Raw genomic sequence first — 14075 nt, forward strand, 5'->3', positions numbered from 1 at the left:
CTGCTCCCTCCAACAATGACAACCTCTTCCAACAATGACAAACATTACAAAAATCACTTCCTAGTTCTACTGACCACGCTGGTGCAGTTCGTTTAAGGAATTAATATTATCTACTTCTGAAATTCATGGTGTGAATGTAGGGGTTTGTTTAGTATTATTTTATGTGGACACTGGACAAACAACAAATATAGCCTACCGCTGTAACATATCTATGTACAACAGACAGCTGGCTGTCAGTATATTCTATACCACCACTTAATTTCAATAAATTACATGCATGCCTATGTTAGTCGCATTATACATCTGCATATTTACAGAACAGATTTACATATTCATTGGATAAACATACAGCAGGAAAGAAACCGTTTGAGATGATATTTGAGTAACGGTCACTTAGGTTGACTACATTTCCAATAATTCTCTTTAGAGGCGACAGAACGTAACATATTGATGCTTTACAATTGACAATGCACAGAATTAAAGGTGCAGTCTGACTAAAACATGCTAAAGTGGCTAACAGTGAATGGAAGCAAGCATTCACTCACTATTAGCATTGACCAAACCATTCCTTTAAAATGGTTCTTAGGATGAAAACAATATTACCACAGAGGAAGGAAACATTATAATAATGACGCCATTAAGATGTCACAGAGGGGGTCTTTGATCATCCTAAAGAACATTTTTTTCCCCCTCTGTGTAAGTGATAATTTGTAATTATCTGGATTACAAATATACTACATCATCTTAATTTAAATAAATAATAAAAACATAAACAACAGATAATATATATTAGCATAATAAATGAACTAATGCACAATTTCATTTGCCAAACCAGCAAGCCACATGCATCTGTCATAAGTTTAAAAAATAAATATCAACATGTTTTAAATTATGCTTAAAAACATTTGTATTCTCCTTACATTAGGTGTTTTTATTTATAAATTTAAAAAACATAAAAACAGCCCTGAATTAAATAACTAACACAGTAAGTTAAAAAAATCAATAAATACAATGTTAGATTGATTATGGAATGTGAAATTGTATGGTTCTGACCACCAGAAGTGTATCTGAGACAAATATATTGGATCACGAATAAAAAGAAAGAACGAAAGCAAACAGATCCCCACAGAATAAGGCAGTGCATTCAGATCGATCGATCAGATAATCAATCTCGTGATCAATTATCTTGTTCATCCAATTACCATATTCATTATCAAGAGGTCTCAAAGTGCTCCCTCTATGAGTAAATGCATTTCAAATAAGTATTTCTTAAAATAAAACTTGTAATCTTGCCTGGACGTGTGGGCTATAAATGGACCAAACAACACGCCACAATCTGACCATCCATCATAACCGTCATCATAACAGCTACTGACCCTTGAATTGCTTTTCCCTTCGCTGGTAGATAAGTACTGGTGGCATTTGGACTGACGGGGCGTGTCGGTGGGGGTGGGGGGCTGGACGAGCGTATTCTTAAAAGGCGCCAAAGAAGCTTGTGCCCAGCACAACCTGTAATAGAGGTCATCGGTCATCTGTTTAACTGTGTAATTGAAACAAAGAGAAGGAGCGGAGAAAGGTTCGCGCTCAGGTGAAGTGAATGCCTACACCGCGCGTGAAACTGAACTAAAGTTGAAGTGGCAGCTGCCGTGCTGAGACGAAGGCGAAACCGCTTCAACCTCCAAAGTGATGTTTTGTCACAAACATGAGGACAAAAGTCGTGTGCTGGCCGTGTCGTCCACCCAGTGGCGTCAAAGCTGTCTTCCTGTTACCTCTGACGTCAGCACGTCCTTTTTGCCTAGAACGAGATGGATGAACATGGAACGCAACCGATATAAATCCGATCACCCCAGCCATCACGTCCTGCCTGTGCGCCCTCATGTTTCGTTTCCGAGTATTCGTCCGTGAAACCGTTCTCTTAGCTTCCTCCAGAGGGTCGGTGTCTAAGTTAATGACGAGTTCGTCTGTAGATCGCCAGCGAGTCGTAGCTCCGGCTCCGGCTCCGGCTCCGGCTGCTGTAGGCGGAGTTCCAGGAGGAGGCGTGGCTGTAACTCCGGTAGGAGGATCGCGTGCGCCTGGGACTCCTGCTGTGGTTGAGCGAGAACAGACTCCAGGATGACAGGCTGCTACAGCGACTCGAAGAGGACGAGGAAGGACTCGGTCTGTAGTAAGGAATCGGCCTCTTCCTCGCACTGCGGGTATGGAGAACCCAGGGAGAGAAATCAGAATCGTTGGGTTAGTTTAATAGCCAAGTAAGTATCTAGGAACGTGAAAGTCTTTAAAAGCCGGGTACGTTCTGGTACAAAAGGATATAAGTATAGCTAATTTAGTTGGTTAGATGGTAACCATGACTGACCCAGGGTCAGGTAACAAATGCACTGCACATAGATACTCCTCACTGACCCCACAAAGCACCTACAAAGGATGAATGTCACAATGTTGTCACTGCAAATTGTGACACCACCCCCCAAAAAAACCCAAATCAAATAAACAAAAAAAACCACAAATAATTAATGAATCTGATTTAATTGATTAATCATGCTTTCATTATTTTTATTTTCTTTCTGTAATTATGTTGTTTATTTTTGTGACAAACCAACCTAGGCATGTGAAGTCAAATACCATCTTCCTGTTTAACAGACAAAGCCAAAAATGCCATTTTCAAATATACACGATGCTGTGGGTACTATGGATAACTACATGAGTCATGTGATCTCACAGATGCCTGTGATTGGCTAGAATAACTCTGATTGACAGGGAGAGAGGAGGAAATGCTAATAGGTGACTGTAGAAAGACCTTGTAATCCTCCTAGCCTCTAAATGGCTTGGTGAACCTCTCCTCCTCTTCCTCATCGGAGAGCTGAATCTTCTCCGGCTCCACTTCCTGTCCCGCTTTGACTGCTTCCTGCAGGAACTTGAGCCTGGTCTCCTCCCGCCGCTCCTTTCAGTGAGACATGGGTTACATGCAGATCATAAGACGGTGTTCGGCTTCACCTCAGGTCGGGTTCGCTATCTGTTAGAAGGTCAGGGACTGCACGTGTGTCCTAACACAAGGCACAGGCTGGGTCTCTGAGTGCTTCCGCCTTGCTGTGTACCTGACTGCCTCGTATCTCGAACGCCTGTCGCTCCGGCCACGGTTTACACTACACACGCTCCCGCTTCTCGAGTCCCGCGAGTAACTGGACGAACGGCAATATGACCTTCAAACAAGCACACAGATGTTACTCCCAGACACGTTCCACGGCTACAGCACCTGAGCAGCTACAGCGGCTACAGCAGGTTATCAGCTACGCACCTGTGGCTGGAGGACAGAGACCTGCTTCCGCTGTCGCTGTCCCGATACCGGGAGCTTCGGGACGACCTGGTCCTGCTGCGGGACCTGCTTTCCGATTGAGTCAGGCTCCTAGCAGCTCTACTGGCCACGTCCAGCTGTAGTGTCCTGAAAGCCGCATAGCTGCGGGACTCCTCTCTGCAGGGACAGGACGCAGGACACTGAGACCTCCCTTTCATGCTGAGATCAAGGGCTTGTCCACATAACTGGCATGTTTTCATGTGTGTTTAGTTTGGAAACGCATCATTCTGGTGAATTGGTGGAATTCGTCAAAATGATGCATTTTTAAACTAAGCGCACTATAAATGCTTCAGCTTCCTGCATAAACTAAATTAAACTGCCAACACGAGTCAACCAATCTTACATGCATTGTAATGTGCATCCTAATTCCCAAACGCCTTTCCCACCTTTTGACGCTCCAGAGATTGGTTCTGGGAAGGTTCCTCTCAGCCTGGACAACCTCACACGCTGAGTCATAGCTGGTCAGAGAGTTTCCTGAATCGGACACGTTGTCCCTGCTGGTAAACCTGAGCTTCTCCGGAGACCCTAGCTCCTGACACGAGACATTCCTGCCTCCCACGACCTTTGCCCTCGTGATGCCAGTTTTAGTAGACGGCGGGGAGGACGTGTCATTTCCTGAATCATAATCTGCATGTCCTTTGCCCTGATTGGACAGCGAATGTTGGACGATTGCCGTTCTGTTTAACGCTTCAAGCCCAGGATGCAAGCGTTTGACCTGCGAACAGAAAAATAAATGCAGTTGTTTTTCTTAACAAGCAAAAGCACAGCATTTCTAATCTTCTAGTTTCATGGAGGCAATGACAATAGTCTTAAAAAGACACATTTCCCTACAAAACACAGAGAGGAAATTAACAGGTTTTCAGGACAGATAACTGTAAAAGATTAAAAATGACATGCAAATCTCTCACATGCGAATAATTTCTAAAGAAAAAAAAAGGAGAATGCAAAATAAAGGGAAACTAGTGAAATACACTAAAAAAGGAGTATTGGGAAGGAACTTCTTGGTAGATCAAACATAACCTCATAAGACACTGCGGTGGCTTTTGGCACCACTGTGCCCTGGGTCTCAGGAGGATATGAAAGAAACATTTTAAAAAAGGAAAATTCTAACAAAAAAATGAACTACTTTAAATTGCATGAAAAGAAAAAAAAAAACTAAGACAGAAAAAATAAAGTTTTAAAAAAGCCCAGTTTAAAAGTACTGTACTAAAGGCAACTATATAAACATCACAGAATGGGCATGTATATATGGATATAGATATAGATATAGATAGATAGAAACAAAACAAGAATTGAGGGTAAATAGATATTTCCATCACTCTAACTAAGTAAAAAGGCTTCAGGAGGAAAATGGACAGATCTTTTATGCTTAGGTCCCCTGTCAGGAGAGCGGTAAAATCCTCGAGTGAGCTACATGAAGCCCCTGCGTCTGCGGATGGCATCGACTTACCAATCAAGAATTCCTCCTTTAGTAGGAAAGGTGTAAGGAAAAAGGGAGAGCGGGTAACGTAAGTGAGTCATTAGAGTGGAAAAATGCAAGAAAAAGACAACATCCCTCTCTCCTTCCAACCCAAAGCCATTTGTTCCATAGTCTCTGCCGCCATGCCTCTCTACCTCTCTCTCTCTCTCTCTCTCTCTCTCTCTCCCTCTCTCCCTCTCTCTCTTTTCAAACACTTCCTTTGTGCTTTGGCTGATAATGATACTGGTTCTATAACAGTTTTCCCAAGCGAAACCTCAATAAAAATGTAAATGATTATTGTTGTAGATTTTTTTAAAATACAGAAAGTCACACGAAGTGCTCAGAGCGTGGCATGCTAGTCGTTTTAAGTGCCTTTAATGCATCTGTTCTGTCTGTTTACAGCAGATGCATCTGCACGAATGTCTTACTGTGAAGGGATCTCTGAAGTTTATCAGCCTGTGTGAATGTAGCACCTCCTGTATGGTCCATGCATTGCACAAGTCTTTTCTTAACCAGCGTGTGGTCAGTGGTCCCATTTACAGGACTCAGGGTATTGGAGTGTGCGCGCATGTCTCAGTAGTGCGAGGGGCTGTAAACTTTTGATGTGATGTAATAATCCCTGCTTAAAATATCAAACTCAGAAAAACATGTTTTTATTGCATACAATTCAGATTCAGAGTGGCATTCTTTTGTCAGGATGATGAGGGGAACAATGGGTACCCACCTCTCAGTCTGGCCTTATCTTCAGCAACAACAACAACAACAACAACAGAAAGCTAAACCTCAAGTCTGAGCCCAAGACCTTCTCTAGTCAGGGCTGCTGTTTGTGTTCCAGTAAACAACCCTTTCACAACCAGAGATGGAAATGCCAAACACATTAGACAAACGTTCAAATCTAGTAATCATCTCGTAATTCATCAAGCACACCTACAATCATTATCTTTACCAAGCTCGTTAAGGATTTCTTTTTGTTGAGATACCCCTCCCAACCACACACTCACACACACACACACACACACACACACACACACACACGCCCACACACACGCACACACACACTCACTCACACACTTCCCCATGCGCATGCACACACACACACACACACTCCCCCATGTGCATGCACACACACACACATACACTCACTCATACTTACCCATGCGCATGCACACACACACAAACACACACACACACTCCCCCATGCATGCGCACACACACACATATTTACACACTTATCCATGTGAATGTACACACCTACACACACTCACTCACTTACCCGTGCGCATGCACATACACACAAACACACACACACACACACACACACTCACCCATGCATGTGCAAAAACACACACACACATACTTACACACTTACCCATGCGCATGCACACACACACACACACACAATCCCCCATGTGTGCGCAAACACACACACACACACTCACTCACACACTTACCCATGCGTATGCACACACACACACACACACACACACACACACACACACACACACACACACACGCACACACACACACACTCACTCATTCACACACTTACCCATGCGTATGCACACACACACACACACACATACACACACACACACGCGCACACACACACACACACACACACTCCCCCATGCACGCACACACACACCCAATAGTGGATTGCATATAGATTTTGCCCCCTCACCCTCTACTCATCTGCCATACCTAAAAAAAATTATTTGGAGATTCGCATAAGTGCTGCACATCTTGTACACTGTGTTCTAGGGAACAGAACCTCCTCGCACTGACCCCTGCTCTAATAATGCCAGGATACACAAACACCACTACGCCACTTCCAGCTTCTAAAATCACTGTTTTAAACACCTCCCTAATATTCTTCAAACTAATTATTTTTGCAGAAGTTAAATTACTATATAAATTGAAATGAACGTCCTGTTTTTTCCCCTGAGAGTAAGCATTAAGATGAATGAAAGGGTAGATAAGAGAGAGGATACGTATAATTACTCACGCAGGAAAGCACTCGAAAACCAATCTCATTTAAAAGTTAATTAATGCAAATCTAAGCCATGTGCCAAAGCATATGTGCAACATGCAAATCTGATGTAGCTCTTGTCTCTTCCCTCTGCTAAATTATCCTCACTTAAGGACTTAAAGGCTATTTGCTGTCCCTGATGTTGGCCCACAACCGCAAAGGCCTGACCAGGCCTGACAGTGGAAATCTGCACCGGTTAAAACCCAGACTGTCCAAAGGTCGCGTCACCCCAGCCTGGTCCCAGCACCTATGCTCTCGCCGATCTGTGCTCTAGTTCCCACTGAAGTGCTTAAGCGTCACAGTGACATGGAATCAGCCCGTCCCGTTAAATGGCCGGGAAAAAAGGAAATCTACGCTTTTACGCAGCCGTTAACAGAGTGGCAGTTGTGAGCGCGCCAGGTAACGGTCAGAGCCCTGAGTGTTCACTTACTGAGCGTTCAGATGTCAAAGCGCGGCACCTAGAGGGTGTGCTATTGGTCAGCTTGACTGCTGCCCCCCAGTCAAAACGTCTCTGGTCCCGCAAAGGGCTGCTGGAATGATCAGGTTTGTGATAATCTTCAGACCTGCAGGGACAAAACAAACAGGTTTGCGATGGAGCAGTGGAGCAGTGGAGCTCACCTTCTCAGGTCCACAGAGAGGCGGGCTTGTTTTTTTCCACCTGGTTCAGCTTGTGTTGGGTTTTGATTTTATCAAAAATCTTGCTGGTTAGGAACATAAACACTTGTGTTAACTGAGTCTGAGAGGATCACCTGTGTAAGAGTGATCTGGAATGACTCAGCAATGCCTGCCTCCAGAGTGACTCCTTCCTTCATAAAACAGCAGGTACTGTGCTACATCACAACTATGCAACTCTGCATCAGAGTGTGTTTGTGGGTTGGAGAGGGTGGGTGTGGGGTGGGATTGGGGTAGTGGTGGGGTGAGATGGGGTGGAGATGAAGGTCAGGATGGGTGTAGGCAGTTGTGGGGGTGTGGTGATGTGGTTGGTGGTGGAGGTGAGGTTGGTGGTTGGCTGAAGATGAGTATAAGGGTGAAGATGGGGATGATGGAGTGTGGGTGGAGATGAGGGTGTTGATGATGGTGAAAGGGTGGGGTGGAGATAAGGGTGTAGGTGTGTGAATGTAGGTGATGGTGTAGGTGAGGATGAAAGGGTGAGGGTGTAGATAAGGGTGAAAGTGTGGGGTGGAGATGAGGGTGTAGATGATGGTAAAAGGGTGGGGCGGAGATGAGGGTGTAGTGTAGGTGTGTGGGTGAGGGTGTAGATGTGTGGGTGTAGGTGAGGGTTGAGATAAGGGGAGGAAGGTGTGTGGATGTAGGTGAGGGTGTAGGTGTGTGGGTGTAGGTGTGTAGATGTGTGGGTGTAGGTGAGGGTGGAGATAAGGGGAGGAAGGTGTGTGGATGTAGGTGAGGGTGTAGGTGTGTGGGTGTAGGTGTGTAGATGTGTGGGTGTAGGTGAGGGTGGAGATAAGGGGGGAAGGTGTGTGGGTGTAGGTGTGTGGGTGTAGGTGAGGGTGGAGGTGAGACTTCACTTTGTTCTTTTCCTGAAGTAAAAACTTGGCTCCCAAAGTCACATGCTGCACAAATGCATTAAGCTGGGCTCTCTGGCAGTGAGGCCTGTGTTCATGAAAAACGCTGCTGTCTGTGCACTCCCAAGACACCCGGACCAAAGACAGCAAGGCTATAGCTGAGAAGACTACAACTAGGCAGGCAGACGTGACAGACTACCGTGGATTTATCCGGCTGCAGCTCAGAGTTCATAAAATGGACCACAAAAACAAAAACATTCCCTCGTTTTTTCATGGGGAACTTTTGGTTCCAGTTAGAGATGGGTGCCCACGTTTAGCTTTTATAAGCAACAACACTAGGATGTTCACTCTTTCTCACTCTTTCACTATGCTTACTTTTACTGCCACTCCGATTTCTAGCCAGGCTAGTTGCCATGGAGCTGATATGCCATCTGCTCATCGGAGCCCACCAGACCAGAAGACCATTATGAAATGACATTCCACAAAGAAAGTGGAATTACAGCATTCCGGCAGGCTGATCTGCCTTAAACTCCTGTGTGTGTAAACAGGACTGTGTGGATCTGGAAAAAAGTTCCACCTCATGGCAGATCATCCATGGATATTCAGCACAGGATCCTCCTTCCATATTCTCAGTATCCCTTAGACATTCCAAATAATTGACAGATTGAGAAGGGACATTTATAAGCAATTGTTTTCTCCCAAAGATCATTTCAGTTTGAAAGCAGAGCTCTGTTCTGTTTCTGTTTCTGAAATGAGGGAGTGAATAATGGCTGTGTGAATGATCTTAGGATGCATGTAGCATGTGGTGACAGAGGCTTACAGGAAAGCAGGTCACGACACCAGTTCAGCGTGCCAGGACTTTATGAGCAGCAGCCTTCTGTGTTTTATACAAACTTTTACATGAAAGTTGCCAGAATGTAAGCAGGGTACAGGAGTCCCGCACAACCAGCTACTGCAGAGCGTAAGAGCAGAGCGTGCCAGCAGAGCAGGAGAATACAACTTACAGCTGACTGTGAATGTACTGAAGAGTACTAGACACAGCCATAGAGGAACGCTGAGGTTCTGTTTGTAGCTTGGTTCCCTCGGTCAAAGCAGAAAATGGTACGTTGTTATAAAACGATACATAAAATTATATGTATGTTATAAAATTATATATATTTTTTAATGATACATTGTTATTATATGTTGTTATAAAATGATACACTTTAGTCCTGGTATGCTTAGCATATTTTCCATCAAACCAAAGGACAAGTCATGGATATGGTTATATCCTGATGACATTTATAACATTTTTTTAACATAGAACATATTTTAATAACTATGAAAATGCCAAACAAGCTTTCAAAACAAAGATTTTCTTTGGGGATTAAAAAAACTTGTGGGATTTGTGCAGATCTGGTGGTATTTTTACCCGCTGAAACCTCACAAAGACCCTGGAAATGCACAGCGGAGTTAGAACAGCACCAGAGATCCCCCACATCTCCTCATATCACACCGTTCGGTTTGGTTCATGCCTTTGGTTTGTACTGTGTTCACACTTCAAACAAACCACACCAGAGTTCCTGTGGAAGTGGACTGAGACCAACCTGCTCAGTTTCCAGGTCTGAACACCTCCTACTAAACCTCATAAAGTTATCGCTCATCGTGGAATAGGATGTCATAAAACAGCAGAATTGGTTTACTGTTTATCTACACAGTTCATAATGCAGTCCAACATAAATCAGGATAGCATGTCAAACTCGAATGTTTTAAGCCATCAGGGTTCATAACACTCGGCTCAACAAATCCAGCTCACTTCATTCCTGCAGTTCTCAGAGAACCTCCCAACTCAGTCTTCCTACTATCACTTCATTCCCTGACATCCTTCATTGATCTGCAGCCCACATTTGCCATCAGCTGTTAGTGTCTGATAATGGCATTTCCTGTGCCCCACAGATCACAGAGTCACCTCTGCCTGTATCAGTCATCGCCCCAGAGACGCCCACCCTCTCTCTAGATAAGGTGAAACATTTGGCCAAGCAGCACTGGCCAGGCTCAGAAGCAGAGAGGAAGAAGATGGCACTTCACTTTAAAAGACCTCCAGGCACCCAGGATTCCAAACACTGTAGCTGATTTCATAAACATTTTACAAAACAGCAATGAAATTATTAATTATTCTAAATAATCTATTATCAAAGAATGCACACAGGAACAACCAACAGGTTTAGATATTGGTGATGTTTAGGTTTTAGAAGCCATCTGAGGAATGTTGGTGTCCTCTAAATGAGAATTCTTCCTTTCCCAAAGGAATCTGCTATCCACGTATACTTGGAGCAGTTTCAGTGTTAAAACCCTTCATTAAGATTCTCTTAACATTACGTATGGATATAGTTAACCTTAACAAACATTAATTTAGCATTAATTAACAATAAGTCATGCAAGCAAGGTCAATTAGTCTTCAGTGCTGCATATCAGTAAACCAGCTATGAGCAAAACAGGGATTATTACGTGATAAATTTATAAATGCCTATGGTTTATAAATCATGAAGTTCTGGTTTTCTTTGTAAACAATATTAGTTTATATAACCTTAAATGTAAACAATATTAGTTTATATAACCTTAAATGTTACCATCTAAGCATTCATTTGGCCTCTGTGACTCATTCTGCCTCTGTGACTCGCCCTGCCTTTATGACTCCCCGTGTCTATGCACCTCCACCTGCCTCTGTGACTCCTCTGTCTCCATGACTCCCTGTCTCTGACACCTCTGTCTCTGAGACTCCCTCTGCCTTTGACTCCCTCTGCCTCTGTGACTCCCTCTGCCTCTGTGACTCCCCTGTCTCTGTGACTCCCCTGTCTCTGTACCTGTTCTGCGGGCTGAGAGACCGTCTGCGAGGGCTCCGGTTGTCTGCTCTCCGTGAACGGTGTCTGTGGTGGGAGTCACTCCAAGACCTGCGGCGATGGAGACATATATACAGACACAGTTACTCTATCAGCTACTATATCTGCCTTCACAGAGAGAGAGAGAGAGAGAGAGAGAGCGAGAGAGAAGATGCACTATAAACACATGCACAGCCCAAGTAAAAGAAGTTCATGAGCAAAGACTTAGACAATAGTGGAAAAATGAAACACAGAAATCCGAGATTTCAAACCATGAGTGGACAAAATAAGAGATTTTTTTTTCTTGGAAAATCTAAATTCTTAAACGTTTCATTTCGTACATGTATGCATATACACCTATATGACATACTCTAAGATGGGGGTGTGGTTAGAGGTGTGGTTAGGGGCATAGTTTAACCCCTTAATGGTTCGATACACTGTATGATATAGTCCATCTCAGGTATATTAGAACAGTGTGGTTTAGCACTGTCACTTTAAGAGTTACGCTGCAGTATCCACCAGGAGAACACCAACCTCCACCCCCCCCCCCCGATTTGCCTCCTAATCAGTAGGTTGCTAGTTCAAGCCCCACTACTGTGAAGTTGCCACTTTTGGGCCCCTCAGCAAAACCCTCTGTTGTTTGAATTGTATTCAGTCATAACTCGCTCTGGATACAAGCGCCAGCTAAATGCCATAATTGTATTTTTTTTTCTTTTCAAATCAGTGTAGTGATTAGTTACTGCAGATACAGTTGTAATACCTGACTAAACATATGCTCAAATCCGTCCGTTCTAGAAGAAAATCATTTAGTGGCTTCAAGCTACTGGGTATGTCCAGTGACACACCTGTACTAAGATCCTGAAATCAAAGAATATCTTTAATACAACATCACCAAAAAGAAAAAAATCCATTGTTTACATCTAGAACAGAAAATATTGTGAAAATAACTTCACAGAATCAGCCACAGGGTGGAGGTGACCAGTGAGGATTTACCAGGGTGGAGATGACCAATGAGGATTTACCAGGGTGGAGGTCACACAGGCTGAACACCAGTGTTGATTCAACTCTGCCCACTGGAGTCGTGTTTAATTAACTACATTGTAATCAGGACAAATAAATAACAGTGATTCTGTTTTTAGTGTTTAAGTAAAGCCTGCCAAGAACCAGTTGCTAAGGAAACATTATTTTCTGCATTGTGTTTTAAAGCCATCACTGTCTGTAGTGAAATTTATCCAGTTGGCAAGACTCATCAATCAAAGTGGGCAGATATATAGACTGCACATGATGAAAACAGCACAATTTCTGTCTCACACACACACACACACACACACACACACACACACACACACACACACACACACACACACACGTACAAATATGAACACGCATTCTCTCTCTCTCTCTCTCTCTCACACACACACACACACACACCCTCACACACACGTACAAATATGAACACGCATTCTCTCTCTCTCTCTCTCTCTCTCACACACACACACACACGTACAAATATGAACACGCATTCTCTCTCTCTCTCTCTCTCTCTCTCTCTCTCTCACACACACACACACACACACACACACACACACCCTCACTCACACACACTCACAGACACAAATGAGGGTTCCACCGTAACCCTCTTGACATACACACAGAAACGTTTACGGTCACCAATCTGATATGCCTTTTTGTTTCCACTACAGAGACAACACTACAGTGTTTATTCAGATGATACTTAAAATTCAAATTACACTAATACACTAATTAATTACACTGAGTCAAATTACACCAATACAGTAATTAACCAACATTCATCTAGAGCACAAAAATTGAGTCGAATATCATTTTGATTTGAGATTTGATTCTACATTCAAGCAGTCCTTTACTGCATATGCAGATATCATTTGTATAGTACAGTAGCTTTTTAGTAGTATTTTATTGTTTTCATTATTGTTGTTGTTTATTTATATATTTTTTATTTTATATTTGTTTGCGTTGCCAGTTGTTGCTATGGCAGCGATGAAATTAGGAAAATCAAAGAAAAACAACTGATCTACACTGTTGGAACTTTATAACTCCATGGAATGAATGTCTATAGTGAAAACACATATATAGTTTCAAATATCTCTTCTAGCTCTTCTAACTACTAATTCAGAAGCACTTTGATCGCCCATCTGATGAAGGACCTCTGTCTGAAACGTTGGAAAATCTGTGTACTACAGTGTTGAATACCTCTACATTTCGGCAAGTGTGTAAGTTAAGATAATTTTACTATTGTTGGAGCATTAAAGCAAGCTAAATAATATTATTTAACTATTTAGCTAAGGTCATATGTGTCTTTAGTTAGCCAAGCTACACAGCTGGTTCATTAACAGGTGGGATAGCTAGCTAGATTACGTACTGTTATTGTTACACTCACGTTATTAAGCGTTTATTTAGCAGGTATGTAAATATGTTGGCTACTTGACATGCGCAGAACTGGCTGTTATTCTCGTCATGTGCTGTCAAAATAGCGTCATCTGATTTCTCAAGTTAATGGACACTCGCTAATACGCTAGACTGCTCAGGCTGAATCCACTGTTGTGTGCCTCTGTATTAAAACTCCATTTTCATTTTTTTAATAACAGGAGCAAATGCGAGCGGTTTACTGTAGAACTTCACACACACGTGCATGTGCATACACACACACACACACACACACACACACACACACACACAGCCCTGCTGTACATGTGGAAGGTCAGATACAGAGAACAGTAGAGATTAGTGGGGATGATATTAGAGAACAGCAATGATTAGTGGGGATGAGACCAGAGAACAGCAGAGATTAGTGGGGATGAGATTAGAGAACAGCAGT

At 43.2% G+C, this 14075-nt stretch overlaps 1 protein-coding gene across 1 annotated transcript in view; it reads right to left on the reverse strand.

Annotated features, from left to right (window-relative positions):
* Positions 1-944: 944 nt before the first annotated feature.
* Positions 945-14075, reverse strand: part of srrm4 (serine/arginine repetitive matrix 4) — a 54213-nt gene continuing 41082 nt past the window's right edge. Inside the window, exons 7-13 of the mRNA XM_027029164.2 lie at positions 11204-11290; positions 7268-7400; positions 3736-4064; positions 3293-3466; positions 3093-3197; positions 2795-2938; positions 945-2189 (exon numbers count right to left, since the gene is read on the reverse strand). Of these exons, the coding sequence (XP_026884965.2) occupies positions 1946-2189; positions 2795-2938; positions 3093-3197; positions 3293-3466; positions 3736-4064; positions 7268-7400; positions 11204-11290 (1216 nt within the window). The 3' untranslated portion in view covers positions 945-1945. The remainder of the gene's footprint in view (positions 2190-2794; positions 2939-3092; positions 3198-3292; positions 3467-3735; positions 4065-7267; positions 7401-11203; positions 11291-14075) is intronic.

Source organism: Electrophorus electricus, chromosome 9, assembly GCF_013358815.1.
Source record: "Electrophorus electricus isolate fEleEle1 chromosome 9, fEleEle1.pri, whole genome shotgun sequence".
Classification (NCBI taxonomy): domain Eukaryota; kingdom Metazoa; phylum Chordata; class Actinopteri; order Gymnotiformes; family Gymnotidae; genus Electrophorus; species Electrophorus electricus.